This window comes from Eptesicus fuscus, chromosome 11 (assembly GCF_027574615.1).
Source record: "Eptesicus fuscus isolate TK198812 chromosome 11, DD_ASM_mEF_20220401, whole genome shotgun sequence".
NCBI classification, from domain to species: Eukaryota; Metazoa; Chordata; class Mammalia; order Chiroptera; family Vespertilionidae; genus Eptesicus; species Eptesicus fuscus.
The window spans coordinates 58,096,176-58,109,907 of NC_072483.1; the positions used below are offsets into that span (position 1 = coordinate 58,096,176).

Here is a 13,732-nt window from a genome sequence, read left to right on the forward strand (position 1 = left end):
AATGCCCATGGAATTAAATTTCTTGTCATAGCAAATGGAGCCCAGCCTGTGGCTCCCACCTGGGAGCCAAGCAGGGAAGAGCCGGGCTTGGGGCAGGGACACGCGGCTCCCCTCGTGCCCTTGGACCAGGGCCCAGCCTCAGTTTCCCAATCTGTGGCATGGGTGATGCACCTCATGGGGTTCTTGTTGGGACCAGGAGAAGGAAGGGAGGGGCTGTAAGGTGCCACACCCTCTGGGGGCTGTTGTGAAATGAGGGTCTTGTAGAAGGAAGGGTGGAAAATGTCTTGTGCACGTACAGCGGGTGGGGGTCTCATTACCCAGCCTTCTTATGCACAGTGAATAGCAGAGCATGCCACGACTCCCCACGTGCTTTGGGCCTTGGAGTTCAGGTCCTCAGCCTGACACCTTTCCAGCCCCTGGGTGACAATGGACCCATTCGTTGGTTGGCTGGTTCCGCCCTCTGGCCAGCCCCAGGACACAATGAGCCCTTGAATTGCTCAGATATAAGGGGCTTGGCGCCAAGTAGTGACAGCTGAACACCTCTGGACTCTGCTACCCTGCTGGCCTCTTTGTCCAGCCTGTGCTACCCCTACTGCTGCCTTAAATCAGTTATAATCATCTTTTCTTCCCTGTAAACTTTGCAATCAGCTTGTCCAGTTTCCTCCAAACATACCACAAACAAATAGACAAAACCAAACCAAGAAAGCAAAGAGCAACCAGCAAACAGCCGACAACCAGGAGCACAAACCCAGATCCCCCCAGAAGCTGACCAAAGGCCCACACTGCCCAAGCCACGCCCTCTCGCCAGGGAGACCAGATTCGGCATCAAAAAGAGGCACAAACATGGAATTCGTCTTTTGAATTAAAGAAGAAATAAAAGCTGAAACTCTTAGAAAATGGGTAAAAAGGAAAATAATTCATATGAAAAAGCCACGGGTCACCCAGCAAACCTCAATTAGGGAAAACATGGTTAACACTGAATTCTCTTGAGAGAGAGAAAGTCCAAATATAAACACACACTTATTCAATATCAGAAATCAGAAAAATGACAACCAAAAGAGGATGTTAACAGAGATGAAAGCCGAGGTGAGTAAACTGGACAGAAATAAGAGAAGAGATAAAAGTTGATTCTTTGAAAAGACCAATAAAAGAGATGAACTGTTGGCAAGTTGGAAGAGGGGAAATAAATAGAATCTCCGACACCCAGGACCAGCACAGAGCTAACTGCAGGTGCAACCACACACATCACTGTGATGACGGTAAATACACATGCACTCAAAGATACAAGGTGGATGACTGCCACGTGACAAGAAGAGGTGGAGAGCTGAACCAGACCGGGGACAGAGATGGAGAGGGTGTTAAGGCCTATTTAAGGTGACGGAAGGGCAGGGTTTGCAGGCAAATTCAAACTAACCTTTAAAAAACCTTACCTCTTAGGCTATCTGGATTATTCCAGGTGAAAGAAAAAGATGGAAAGCTTACCAATTCACCAAATCAAGATAAAATAATCTTAACACAAAAAAAGCTGATAAAGACAATACCCTAAGGAGACACAAACACAGACATTCTTGACAAAAGTTAACCAGCTGCAGCCCCAGCTGAAAACGTGTGCCTGGGAGTGCCAAGGGCTCCCCATCTTTGCTTCTAGAACCTGGACTGAGCTCAGGTTGGGCCTGGGGAGCATTCTCTGGAGAGGTGGGGTGTGCAGCAGAGCTGACACTGGGGCGTGTGAGAGCCAGTGGGGTTGGACGTGACAAGCCCGGGTGCCAGGAGGACACTGTGAGCCTTGGAGCCGGGAGGCTGGGACCTGGCTCTGATGCAGGGTCATGCGGGGTGGGTGATGCGGGCTGTGCATCGTGGATCTAGTGAATCCCCGGGGTAGCCCTGGAAACGGGAGGGGTTTGCTCTCAAACAAGAATCTTACTGTTTGCACAGCACAGCCTACCATTTAATTAGAAAAATATGTTTTTAATTAACTTTCTCTTGACAAACACATTGGCTTATGTGAAACAGAGAAAAACCCAGCCCAGGAACGTGAAAGTTGTCGTGTAGCTTACAGACCTTGCTCTGGCTCACACCCTCGGTGGCAAACACTTCTGCCTGGGTTGGCTGTTTGTCAAAAGGGCCTGGGGCTGCCGGTGACTTAGGCGAGCCTCAGTCCCCATCCCATGCCCACTGCCATGGCTAAGAGGTCACAAAATTTGGGAAAACTTTCCTCAGAGCTGGAGACCAGAACTTTGAGGGCTCCTGCAAGATGGAGGATAGACAGAACCAACCAGCCTGAAAATAGGAGAGATGGTAATTGCCAGAATCCTAGAAAAATTTCCCACAATCCTGATAGATTTTAGGACACACACTTCACTAAAAAAATTGAGGAAATTATTGATCAAGCAGAAAAATTAACATGGATACAGAATATCTGAAGAACCTCAGAAGACACCCCCTTTCCCCCCAGTCCCTGGGAACCCCGGCTCAGAGCCAGGACTGGAGGGGCATCTGGCGTGGAGGGGAGGCCTCCGGGGATGAGGGTCATGGTGGGTGAGGAACAAGAGGCCTCCAGTCACTGTAGCTGTGTCCCTGGAGCAGGGCCCTCACCCACCCCGTTCCCGGAACAGAAAAGCTCTAGTGAGGGCTCAGGACTGCTTTTGCCACTGGCTCCCCATGCCACACGGCCCCCACGGTTTCCCTTGAGACCTTTCTCTCTGCCTTTCCTTTGGGCCTGAAGCATCTGGACAGGGTCACACGAAGTCCCCAGGAGGTTCCTCTCCACTTCCAACTTTGAGCAAGACCAGACCCCCTTCTTTAAAGACGTGCCGAGGAAAAAAACGATGACGTACATACTAGTAGCAATCAACTGTGGTTCAAGAGACAAAGCCAACCTGAGGAATCAGATCTGAGTGATTGCAAGAAAAGGGAATCCATGTTAGAAAAGGTTCATTGATATTCTCAAGGTGAGGCCATGGGGGAGCCGGAGAGTGAACAGTTGAGATGAAAACATAAAGGTCGCCCTAGCCAGTTTGGCTCAGGGTACAGAGGTTGGCCTTCGGCCCAAAGAGTCCCGGGTTTGATTCCGGTCAAGGGCATGGATGGGGCCCAGCCCAACCCAGAGGCTGAGACCTGGGAGAGAACAAGTCACCCACGAGGGATTTTTGGCCTGCAGGACTGGGAGCCAACAAATGGGGTTGCAGGCTCCTTCTCGGCCCAGCCCTGGTCGGGGCTCATGCAGGAGGCAACCAATCGATGTGTTTCTCTCACATCAATGTTTCTCTCTGTCTCTCCCTCTCTCTTCCATCCTCCCTAAAAATCAATGGGAAAATATCCTCAGGTGAGGATTAACAAACAACAACAACAAAACACCCACACCAAGGACAACACAGGACAGGTCAGCTAAAGAGGGAGAAGACCCTAAAGTGCTGGGACCTGGAAAGGTGAAGTTTAAGGTCAGCAAGGAAGACAGGCCCGGAGAGCAGTGTTGGGCTGCTGTGAATTTCGGGTCAAACAAACAGGGAAGCCTGGGGAGGAGAGATGCTGTTCAAGTGGAAAGAACTTGTGTAAACTGAGGTCGATTGGATTCTGCCTCGTCGGGCTCACCAAGCACAGGTACAAACAATGGAGGAGTCAATGTTTTTGAATTTCAAAGCTAAATGGGCATTCTGGCTCCCCACTCTGGAAATAACACTTCAAATAACCTACAACACCCTCTCATTTCTGGAATCCAACCGAGACGGAGGACAGAGGGCAAGCAACCAGCCTGAGCTCTAAGGGAAAACAGGCCTCTCTTGGAGAGCTGGGAAGAGAGCGGGCTCACCTGAGACAGCTGTGCGCACGAGTTCAGCCGACACGTTCAACAAATTCCTGAAACCCGGGGGCCGGCAGTTACAGATGGCCTGTGACCTTTGGCCCTGATATCATCCTGTAATGATTACGTAGCAAAGGGATTTGCAGAGGTAATGAAGGCTAGTAACTAACCAATGGGAGGCCACGCTGGTGGGTCTAGTACAGTGATGGGCAACCTTTTGAGCTTGGTGTGTCAAACTTCGCCAAAAAACTGAGAATAACTCGGGTAGTGTGTCACTTTGAGGAAAAAACTAACTCCAAGACTCTAGTTGCAAATGTTTCATCCTCGGCATGCGGCCGCGTGTCATCAGAAATGGCTACGCGTGTCAGTGCTGACACGCGTGTCATAGGTTCGCCATCACTGGTCTAGTATCACAGGAGGTCTGATCTTTGGGACTCTGAGTGAGGGCTCATGAGAAGGCCCATGCCAGGAACTGGGAGAAGCCTCTAGAAGTTGCTCCATCCTCAGCCGAGGGCTGGGATACGGGACTTGGTCCCAGAGCCACAGGGAACTGGACCCTGCCACACCCTGAATGAGCTGCCAGGGGACTCTTCCAGGTTCGGCTGAGACCTGGGAGAGGACAAGTCACCCACGAGGGATTTTTGGCCTGCAGGACTGGGAGCCCACAAACGGGGTTCCATCGGCCTCTGCGATGGAGAAGGAATGCACCAGGTGTGGCTGCTGTGGGATAATCCCCTGGGTCTGCAGACACTGGGGGCTTCGAACTCAGGGACAGGCTCTGCGCGAACCCAGCCGGCACTGAGCAGAAGATACGGGCAGGTCCCAGGACAGAACCCCCTGCAGCTGGGGGAGGCCGGGGCACCGGAAGGGTCCCAGCTGCCCTCAGCATTCCCTGAGCACAGTGCGACATCGCTGCCACGCGGATCTCTGTAACACTCCCGCACCCCCAAGACCAGGGAAAGGGACAGGCCAGGATGTGGGCACTGGAGGGAAGGGGAGAGCAAACAACCTACAGTCCAGGGCAAAGCGGAGGTTGTGAGGAAACACTAAAAGCAGAAAGCATCCTGTCAGCAGAGAAAAGCAGAGTAAACACACGGCTGTGAGGCCTGTAAGTGGATAAAGTCTCCTGGAAACGGCAAAAGGGCCAAGACTCAGAGGTGGACTTGAAACGGACGCCTGGCTGAGGGACGGTGGGGCGGGAAGGGCAGGAGCGCGTCTGGGACGGGTGGGCTGTGCCGCATCAGGTGGAGTGGAATTCAGGACAGAGCGGTTGCGGGCACAGAGGCCTCCAGATCTGGAAAAGCTGGAGTAGCGAGAAACGTGGAATTCTGAAGAGCATGCCGTAAAAATCCACAAATCAAAGACCCTTGGAATAAAGGAGATGTTGCCAAAAGAAAAATCACAGTGGGGAAATTCAACGCATCGCTCTCAGCCTGGATAAATTCAGGAGACAGATCCAGTGAGGAGTGTTGTGTTGGTAACGGTTGATTTAATAGGTATACTTCAACTTACTTTCAAATGTGCATGGGACGCATACATGTGAACATATGTGTAAAATGGAACACAGTCCCACCCTACCTCTCCTGGTTTCTCGGACCCCCACACCTCACGAGTCCTGCCACCACTCAGCAGGCACCTGGGCCCTGGGATGACCCCCCAGCCCCCAATCACCACAGCAGCTTCGGCTGGAGGGGTCTTGAAACAGAAATTACATTTGGTCTTACAAATCTTTTCTGGGCTGAGCTCCTCCGTGCTTTCTCTGGCCCCTCCCCTGTGGGCCATCCCTCTCCCTCACCATCCATCCAGGGCACTTGGAGAGGGGTGACGTGTAGCTAGTGGCAATCGTGGGGCTGAGAGCCTGTGTCCTGCCCCACGAGTCCCTTCTGCTCTGCTGCCCGCATCCACCTCAACTTCCCAGGGTGAGGCCCGGGACCCTGGTCCCCAAGGGCCTCCCAAGGGCCAGTGCTCTGCTCCAAGCACGCTGTTCCCCACGCCCCCGAGGTCCTCAAGGAGCCTCAGCTTTCTGGGGCCGGGGCTGGGTAGTGAGGAGAGGCCCTTCACCCAGGCCATCACCCAGGCCGGCCCCTCTCTGCGCTCAGATTCCTCACCTGGAAACTGCAGGCCTCCAGCCACCTTCACAGCACAGAGCCCACTGGGGCCATTTACTGAGTCCGTCCTATGCAGCCTGCATTGTGTGTGAGTGACGTGGGGTAAAAAACCGCCCCACAGGCCTGGATGAGCTGCTTGGTTGGTTGGAGGGTCAACCCGTATACCAAAAGGTTTCGGGTTTGATTCTGGGTCAGGCACATGCCTAGGTTGTGGGTTCAATCCATGGCCAGGGTGTGCACAGGAGGCCACAGATTGATGTTTCTCTCTCACATCCATGTCTCTCTCTCTCTTTCTTTCAAAATCAATAAAATATCCTTGGATGAAGATTAAAAAAAAAAGTCCCACAGCAGCACAGACCTGACCCCATAGAGAGAGAGCACCGAGGCTGGGCCACCCTGTGCCTGCTGGTGTGGTCACAGAAAGAGGCCAGGGTCTGCCCCTGGTCTGCCTCTGGCTGGCTCTGCCACCTAGGCCAACTCACTCTCTGCCCAGGACTCAGTTTCCCCAATCTGTAAAAGAAGGGCTAGGACCACCTCAAATACAGCCCTACAGGGACAGCCCTGATAAGCTCTGAGGGAACCCAGTGCCCCTTGAGGCCACCTGCCCACAGGGACCTGAAACCTCCCCTCCCCAGCAGCCCTCTCAGCCCCCCCTTCCTCTCCCGGCCCTGGGTCCCCACCTGGAGCCGCCTCTTCTCCTGGCCTGCTGCCTGCACACTCGCCAGGTACTTCCTCTCCAGCCTCTGAAGCACCTCCTTCTGCAGGGCCCTCGTGGCCTGGGCACTGCCCGCCTCCCTCTCCGCCTGGCGCCAGCCTGTGGGCAAGCAGGGTGGCTTGCCTGGTTCCCAAGGTCTAGGGACTCCCATACGGGGATCGCCCCTCCCATCTCATAAGCTGGGAAACTGACAACCTTGCTCCTCCCTCAGAGCTCAAGGCCTGGACCCCAGGCCCCTCCCCAGCCCACCCTTCTCTCAGGCCTTTCCTTCCAGACATTCAGGCCCTGGGCCTGGCTCCCTGGGTGACCCACTAATGGGGTGAGGGACAGAAATGCAGTGGGGTGACCAGCAGGGCAGGGGCCTCTCTGAGGGCAGAGACCCAAGGGGGGATGGGCCTTGTGACTGGGAGGAAGGCTCCAACTTCAGGCACAGCCAGTGCAGAAGCCCAGGTAGGAAGGGAATGGCATGGAGGGAGGCCTCTCACATTCTCGGGAAGTGCCGTCCCCCAGCTCAGGGGGATGCTGGTTTGGTGTTACCCCATGGCCCACGCCTGAGCTGTTCCCAGGACTACACACTGGAGACCAGGAGTGGGTGTTCTGGGGGACCCCCAGGAGCAGGTGGGGAAGGGAGGTCACCTTCCTCCGCCTGGGCCAGCGCTGTCTTCAGCTGCCCCACTTGGCTTTGGGCTCGGGCACGCTCCCTCTCCACCTCCCTCAGACAGCTGCTCAGGTGGCGAACCTGGGTGCGCCAGTTGTCCTGGGAGAAGGTCAAAGATCAGCAGGCAGGGCTGAGGGGAGTGGGGAGCTAGAGGTTTTGGGGGTCTGGTAGGCATTATAGAGGCACTCAGGACAGGCCCTGGGGAAGCCTTGGAGGGGCTGTGCCTGCATGTCTAGTTTTGGGGTATGCACGTAGAGTGGGGGAATAGGTCATGCCATGACTATCAGTCTTTCCCATAGCTCTTCCCACCTGGCCAGTCAGGAGGGGCACCCCTGGGGTGGCAAGATGGGGAGCCCATGTGAGTAGCTGCTGGGAGCTTGGTCCCGTGTGAGAGGTCATTGGGGACACTCTGCAGGTGACGTGGCCAGCCCCTGGGATGGTTCTTCAGGAGACAGGCATGGGGATGGTGACACCCCTGCCCTGGACCCAGCTGGACAGCACACAGAGAGTGGCCCCTCCTGTCTCTCGGAGCCTTCAGGGCAGGTCCTCCCTGCCCCTTTTTACCCGCTCCCGCTGGGCATCCCGCAGCTTCTGCATGAAGTCCCTCAGGGCGTCCTGCACAGAGGCCACGTCCATGTCTGGGCCGTGCTGTCCTGGTGCAGGTGAAGGCCACCGAAGTGGTGAGCGGGACCTGGCAGGGGGGCTGGCACTGTGCCGCCCAGAGCGACCCTGGGAACCGTCCACACCTGTAGGACAGTGAGGCTGAGGGAAGGGACTCGGTGACACATGGGCGCCCTGTCTCCCTTTCTGTTGTCCCCACCCACAGGGAGCTGGTGGTGGGGCACAGGGTCCAGGCCCTTAGGTGCAGAGTGTGAGGCCCAGGGAGGGGTGGGGGTGGCCAGGTAGGTGGTGGGGCTGGGAGAGGAGCCCCCTGAAGCCACCAAAGTGACTGACCTTTGGTGGGGGAGCCGGGCCGTTTAGGGGAGGCAGAGGGGCTCTGTGCTCGGAGCCCCAGCTCGCAGCAGAGTGTGGACCAGAGCCGGCTCAGCTGGCCCTGTGCATCCCGCCTGGCACCCTCTGCCCGGGCCAGCTCCTGCTCCAGGCTGTGGACGCGGTGGCAGGCCCTGTCCAGGCGAGCCTGGAGGCTGCCGGTCACACTGCTGGCCTGCTGCAGCTTCATGGTGGCGCCCTGCAGCTCCGCCCGGAGGCTCTGCTCAGCCCTGTGGCTCTCGCGGAGGCGCTCCTTCACCTCCGCCAGCTTCTGCCGCAGCCTCAGGACCTGTGGCAGGGCCGTGGGGGCTCAGGTGGAGGCTGGGTACTAAGGGGCCTCTGAAGACTTGCCCAGGGCCTTTCGCCCCAGCCCCTCTTCGGCATATCACAGCTGGAGGGACCAAGGCCCTGCCTCACAGCCCATGTTTGGCAGGGGAGACACCTGAGCCCCGGTCGGGAAGGGGACCCCAGGGCCACGGAGTACATTCGGGCAGGCAGCAGGGAGCCCCCAGCAGCCTCATGAAAACCTGGGTCAGCCCCTTGCTTGTCTTCCTGCTCAGGGCCTGTGGGGGCAAAGGCTGTGTTAGCATCACCTGAGACCAGGGCTGGGGAACCTCAGGGTGCCAGACGCCCCACCACAGACTCCCAAATGGATAACACCACGGAAAAATAGAATGTCGTCCACCCCACACAGTGCACGGAGGCTGAGGCCGGCAGTGAGGCGCTGGGTGGCTTCCCCCGACTCCCCTGGCTGGGCCTCCCTTGCTCCCTCTCGCTTCACTTCAGCTCCTGGCAGCCCCCTCTCCTCACCATCCTTGCTGGGCCACCTTCCCCTTTCTTTTTTGGGCAGCCCAGCCCCAGTGAGAGAGGCCCTCCCTGACCCTGCTGTCCCTCTGCTGCTACCCACCTCCCCACTCCCAATTAGGCCACTGGTTTGCTGCTGCAGACCCTGGTCATGGCCTGACTGTGTCCCCAGTCCTCCATTCACACAAGGTGAGTGAATAGGGCAATAAACGGGGACACCCCCCCCTCGGAATGTGCACAGGTTCGGGGGGAGGCAGCCAGGCCCCAGCTCCAGGCTATGTAGCCCCTGCCAGACTGTAACCCCCGGGGTAGGAGGCCTGGCGCCAGTGCAGGTGGGCCTCATCTCATCTCCCTCCCTGGGTGGCCACAGTATAAGGACCCCATTCACAGATGGAGGTGAGGGGCTGTGAGGTCACACAGGGGTCACCTGGGCCATGGGAAGTAAACCATGTTTCTGGGTATGGTGGGTGCTTGATAATAGCCACTCTGCACATGACTTTGGGTCTGAACCCGGGAGCCCCACACAGGCCGAGGCCCAGGGGGACCTCAGGCTGTGTGTGGGGGGTCCAAGGCCACCTGGCCGTGGGCAGCGCAGCCCGGCAGCAAACAGAACCTGAGGGGCGGGGCCTGGGACTGAACAGAGGGTCTTTCAAGCTGGTGTGGGGCTGTGTGTGCTGGTGGGGGGAGCTCACGGCAGAGTGCATGAGGTAGGGTGTGGGGACATGTGTGCAGGCGTTTGGGGAGAGCTCCTGGGAGAGTGTGTGCCTGTGTGTGCAGGTGTCGGGGCGTGGGAGCTGTGTGCAGGCCTGGGTGTAGGTGTGAGCTCAGAGACCTGAAGCTCTTGGAGAATTGGTCTTTTCAGGGCCCCCTGCCTGTCCCTAGGCTCAGAACGCTCTTCGCCTGGGTGAGACTCTGTCCTTGACTAATATGTGATGAAACGAGGGTGAGAGCAAGGCCTGGGCGGCCCTGGACCTCTGCCTCCCCTTCTGGGGCCCCTTAGCCCTCTACCTCCTTCTGGGCGTCTTCCCAGGCAGCGTCCACCTCAGCCGCCTGCCTCTGCAGCTCCAGGGCCTCTCGCCAGCTCTGCTGCTGCCGCTGCGAGTCCTGTGCGCACTGGGCCTGCAGCTGGCGCACCTCTTGGCTTTTCCTCTGGTTCTCGGTCTCCAGCGTCTTCACCTGGGGGGTGGGGACGGAACTGATGGGGGCCCACGTCCCCTCATAGGAGCCCAGGCAGCCTCCTGCACCCCGCCTCTGCTCACGTGTCCTGGGAAGAAGCCTCCCTCCCGGGCAGCTCCCCACACTCTAGGACGCTCAGGCTAAGTCCAGCTCTGGACAGGGGTCTGTGCAGTACGCTCAGACCTTCACCCTCAGCCACTCCACAGACACCTGGCACCTCCACCCTGGGGCCAGGACCCTGTGGAGCGCAGAGCTCAGAGCTCGACATTAGCCCTGGTGGCCCAGCCTACCACCAGCATCAGCCACCGGACATGTGAGAGGAGGTGCCTCCAGGAGACCCCGTCTCTGCTGTCAAGCCCCGGCTGTGGCGGCTTCCCCGAGGTGCCTGTGCTGAGGGGCAGAGCCAGGCTCCTGTCTGTGCCCTCAGGCTGGATTTCTGACCCTCAGGGTTCATGAGCCTCAGAAGGTTGTTTTAGGCCATTAGGTTTGAGGCTTGTCATCCGGGCCCCATAGGGCAGACCCACCCAGGAACCCTGTGAGTCTGAGCAGGGCCAGTCTGTGAACTCCGCCCTGCAGCCCTGGGTGCCCTGGTGGTGGTGGTGGGGGGGGGGCAGGGTGAGAGAAGAGGGGGGGGCGCGGCATGTGTGAGGCTCCAGAGAGCTTGGTCACCTGTCTGCGGAGCTCCTGGAGCTCCCGGCAGGTGTCTAACTGGGCCTGCTCTGCCTCCTGCAGGCTGGCCCTCAGCTTGCCAGCCTCCTTCTGGGCTGCGGCTCGGGCCTCCTCCAGGACCAGCACCTTTTGCTCCTTTTCTTCCTTGGACCGCTGAAAACTGAGCAGAGCATCATTGGCTGGGGCTGGGGGAGCTACCTGGGGGCTCTGGCATCTCCCATGGTTACCGTTCAGGCTACCCTGCAGGCTGTTCACCTCACTCTATTGAGACATGTCAAAGCCCAGCCTCCTTGGGGCTGCCTGTCACCTTTGGGCACAGTGGGTTTGAGTGCCCAGCTGTCCTGGCCCCTCTCTATGTCTCCAGCCCCTCTCACCACTACTCCCCTCCCTCCAGCCCCAGCCATTTCCCACTGGCCACTGGGACCCATCTTTCCTGCTGGAGGGGAACTCCCTGAGGGCAGGGACAGGTCTGTGTGTCCAGATCTCCCCCTCATGGCCAACAGTCATCACTCTGGATGGGCAGTCGGCACCCTGGATCTGCCGGGTATATCCCCCACCATCATCTGGCCCAGCTTAGTAGGAAACCCCTGTCCTACCACGGCCGGGGGGCAGGGAGCTTTGGGGCGAGGGGGACTCCCTGCAGCCAGTCCATGGTGGAGCCATACCTGGCCTTCTCCTGCTCTGCCCTGAGCACTGCGGCCCGCAGCTCGGCGTTGGAACGCTGCAGCATGTCCTTCTCGAGGGCCTCGTCACCCAGTGCATGGTGGGCATCCACGACCTCCCTGCGCAGCCCCTCGAGACTGTCCTCACTGCCCTGCAGCTCCCTGCGAAGCACAGCCAGCGCCTCCTGGGCCTCCCCCAGTTGTGCCCGCAGCTGCTCGGCCTGGAGGAGGAGCGTGCAGCTCTAAGGACCATGGGCCAGCCCGGGTGTGTGTGTGTGGGGGGCGGTGTCAGGAGCTATGGGTCCAGCAGGCAGAGCTGCTCTAGGGACAGCCACAGGCAGCACACAGCCTCGGGCTCTGGTCTGCAGTGCTAGTGTCCCGCTGGCCCCATCTCCCAAGTGCTTGCAGAAGCAGACAGCCTGGTTCTGCCAACCTGTGGCTGCAGGGTGACTCCCCAGGGTCAGTCCCAGAGCCCAGGCAGGTGACTCCCCGACTTCTCCTAGTTCTGGTCCTGCCCCGTGCTCCCTCCCTGGACCCCAGGGTTGATGTACACTCCGTGCATGGGACACGGCTCTGCCCACCCATCTGCAAGGTCCCCACCCAGATCCAGTACCCACTGCCCGATGGCCCTCGCCACCTGTTGGGCTCTGGTGTCCACTCCTCTCCTTCAGTAATGGCGTGGCACCCAGGGCCACTGTCTGCCCTGGTGTGGGCAGCAGTGTCCATGGCCCAGGCTCCTGCCCCCTGCGGCACTGTCCCCTTTGGAACCAGAGGCAGTGGGGAGGGCGGGTCTCTGGTGTCCTTGGAATCCTCCGTTGGCACCAGCGCCCACTGGGCCAGGCTGTCCAGCTGCTCGGGCAGGGAGTTCTCGCTGTGCTCTGCATGGAGCGCCCCAGTGTGAGCCTCCCAAACGTGAGGTGGGCAGTGGAGGCCCATGGTAGGAGGCTCCCGCACCCAGTCCGCACCTCAGAGAGCTGACCCAGGGAGGGGCAGAGGCTGCAGGTGGGACACCCACCACCTGGAACCAGGACCTGTGTTCTCTCCTGCACCAGGCCCTACACTGGGGGCTTCTAGGCAGAGCCTGTTGACACCAAAGTGTGGGTGGGGGTCAGGGACCCTACTCGCCCTGAGGCACAAAGGCCTGGGCTCAGCCCTGCTAGGAGGGTGTGGGGGAGAGTGTAGGCCTGGGGAAGGGGCAGCCCAGCCCTCAATGCCCAGGCCGTGGGGTGGGGGCTCTGCCAGGGCGCCTGGTCTTTTGCTGGCTGTGGCCCTAACCAGGACACTCTGTAGAAAGCTCTGTTCCAATTCACATGTCCCCAAGGAGGAGACAGAGGAAGCTAGCGGGGATATGCCAGGGAGGGGAAGCCGCAGGAACTCTGGGCCATGTCAAGATGCCGGTTTGCCAAGAGCAAACTCCACTTTGCTGGCTGCTTCTGTGGGACACTGTCCAGGCCCCGGCCGGCCTGGCTCCTGCACCCGCCCGCTGTTATTGTTGTTCTGTTTTTGGGAAGGGCCTGAGCCCCCCCCTTCGCTCCCCTCCCACCCCCCACATGTGGGAGCCACAAGTTGTGTAGAGCATTTTCCGCTGAGCTCAGCAGAAATCCACCCAGAAGGTCAAGGACCAGCAAAAGGGCCTATCCATCACAAAAGAAGCTGTTTTCATTTCCCAGGACAAGGAGATGAAAACAAGCAAAACAAATGCAGGGCCCTCCCCCGCACCTCCACCCACCTCCCTCTGCCTCCCGAGAACAACCATCCCTTTTACAGGAATTTTACAGCCAAATCGCTTAACGTGATTATAATAATTATTTCTTTACTAAAAATTGTATAAACAGCCTCTTTTGAAATCTCCTGCAGGGAGGTGGTTGAGAGCGCTGCATAGAGGGAGGGGTGTTGAGGGCCCTGGCCTGAGTGTGGCATGTTCATTGGTACACACATACCAACACACATGTGTGCTTGGTGTGCACGTGTGTGTGTGCATGCAGCATGATGACTGTGTGGTTGTGCAACTGCACACATGTATGTGTGAGCACACATGGCATTGTGTATGAGCATGCGAGTATGTATGGAAGTGTATGTGCTGCCTGTTGGACATACTAGTATGTGTGTACTTCATGGTGTTCACATGTGTTTACGTGTGCATTGTGCCCA

At 58.2% G+C, this 13,732-nt stretch overlaps 1 protein-coding gene across 1 annotated transcript in view; it reads right to left on the reverse strand.

Moving 5' to 3' along the window:
- CROCC2 (ciliary rootlet coiled-coil, rootletin family member 2) overlaps nt 1-13,732 on the reverse strand; it is a 57,556-nt gene that overhangs the window by 5,997 nt on the left and 37,827 nt on the right. The window contains 7 exon segments of the mRNA XM_054722840.1: nt 6,588-6,721; nt 7,259-7,379; nt 7,845-8,026; nt 8,235-8,559; nt 10,083-10,250; nt 10,920-11,079; nt 11,585-11,802. Of these exon segments, the coding sequence (XP_054578815.1) occupies nt 6,588-6,721; nt 7,259-7,379; nt 7,845-8,026; nt 8,235-8,559; nt 10,083-10,250; nt 10,920-11,079; nt 11,585-11,802 (1,308 nt within the window).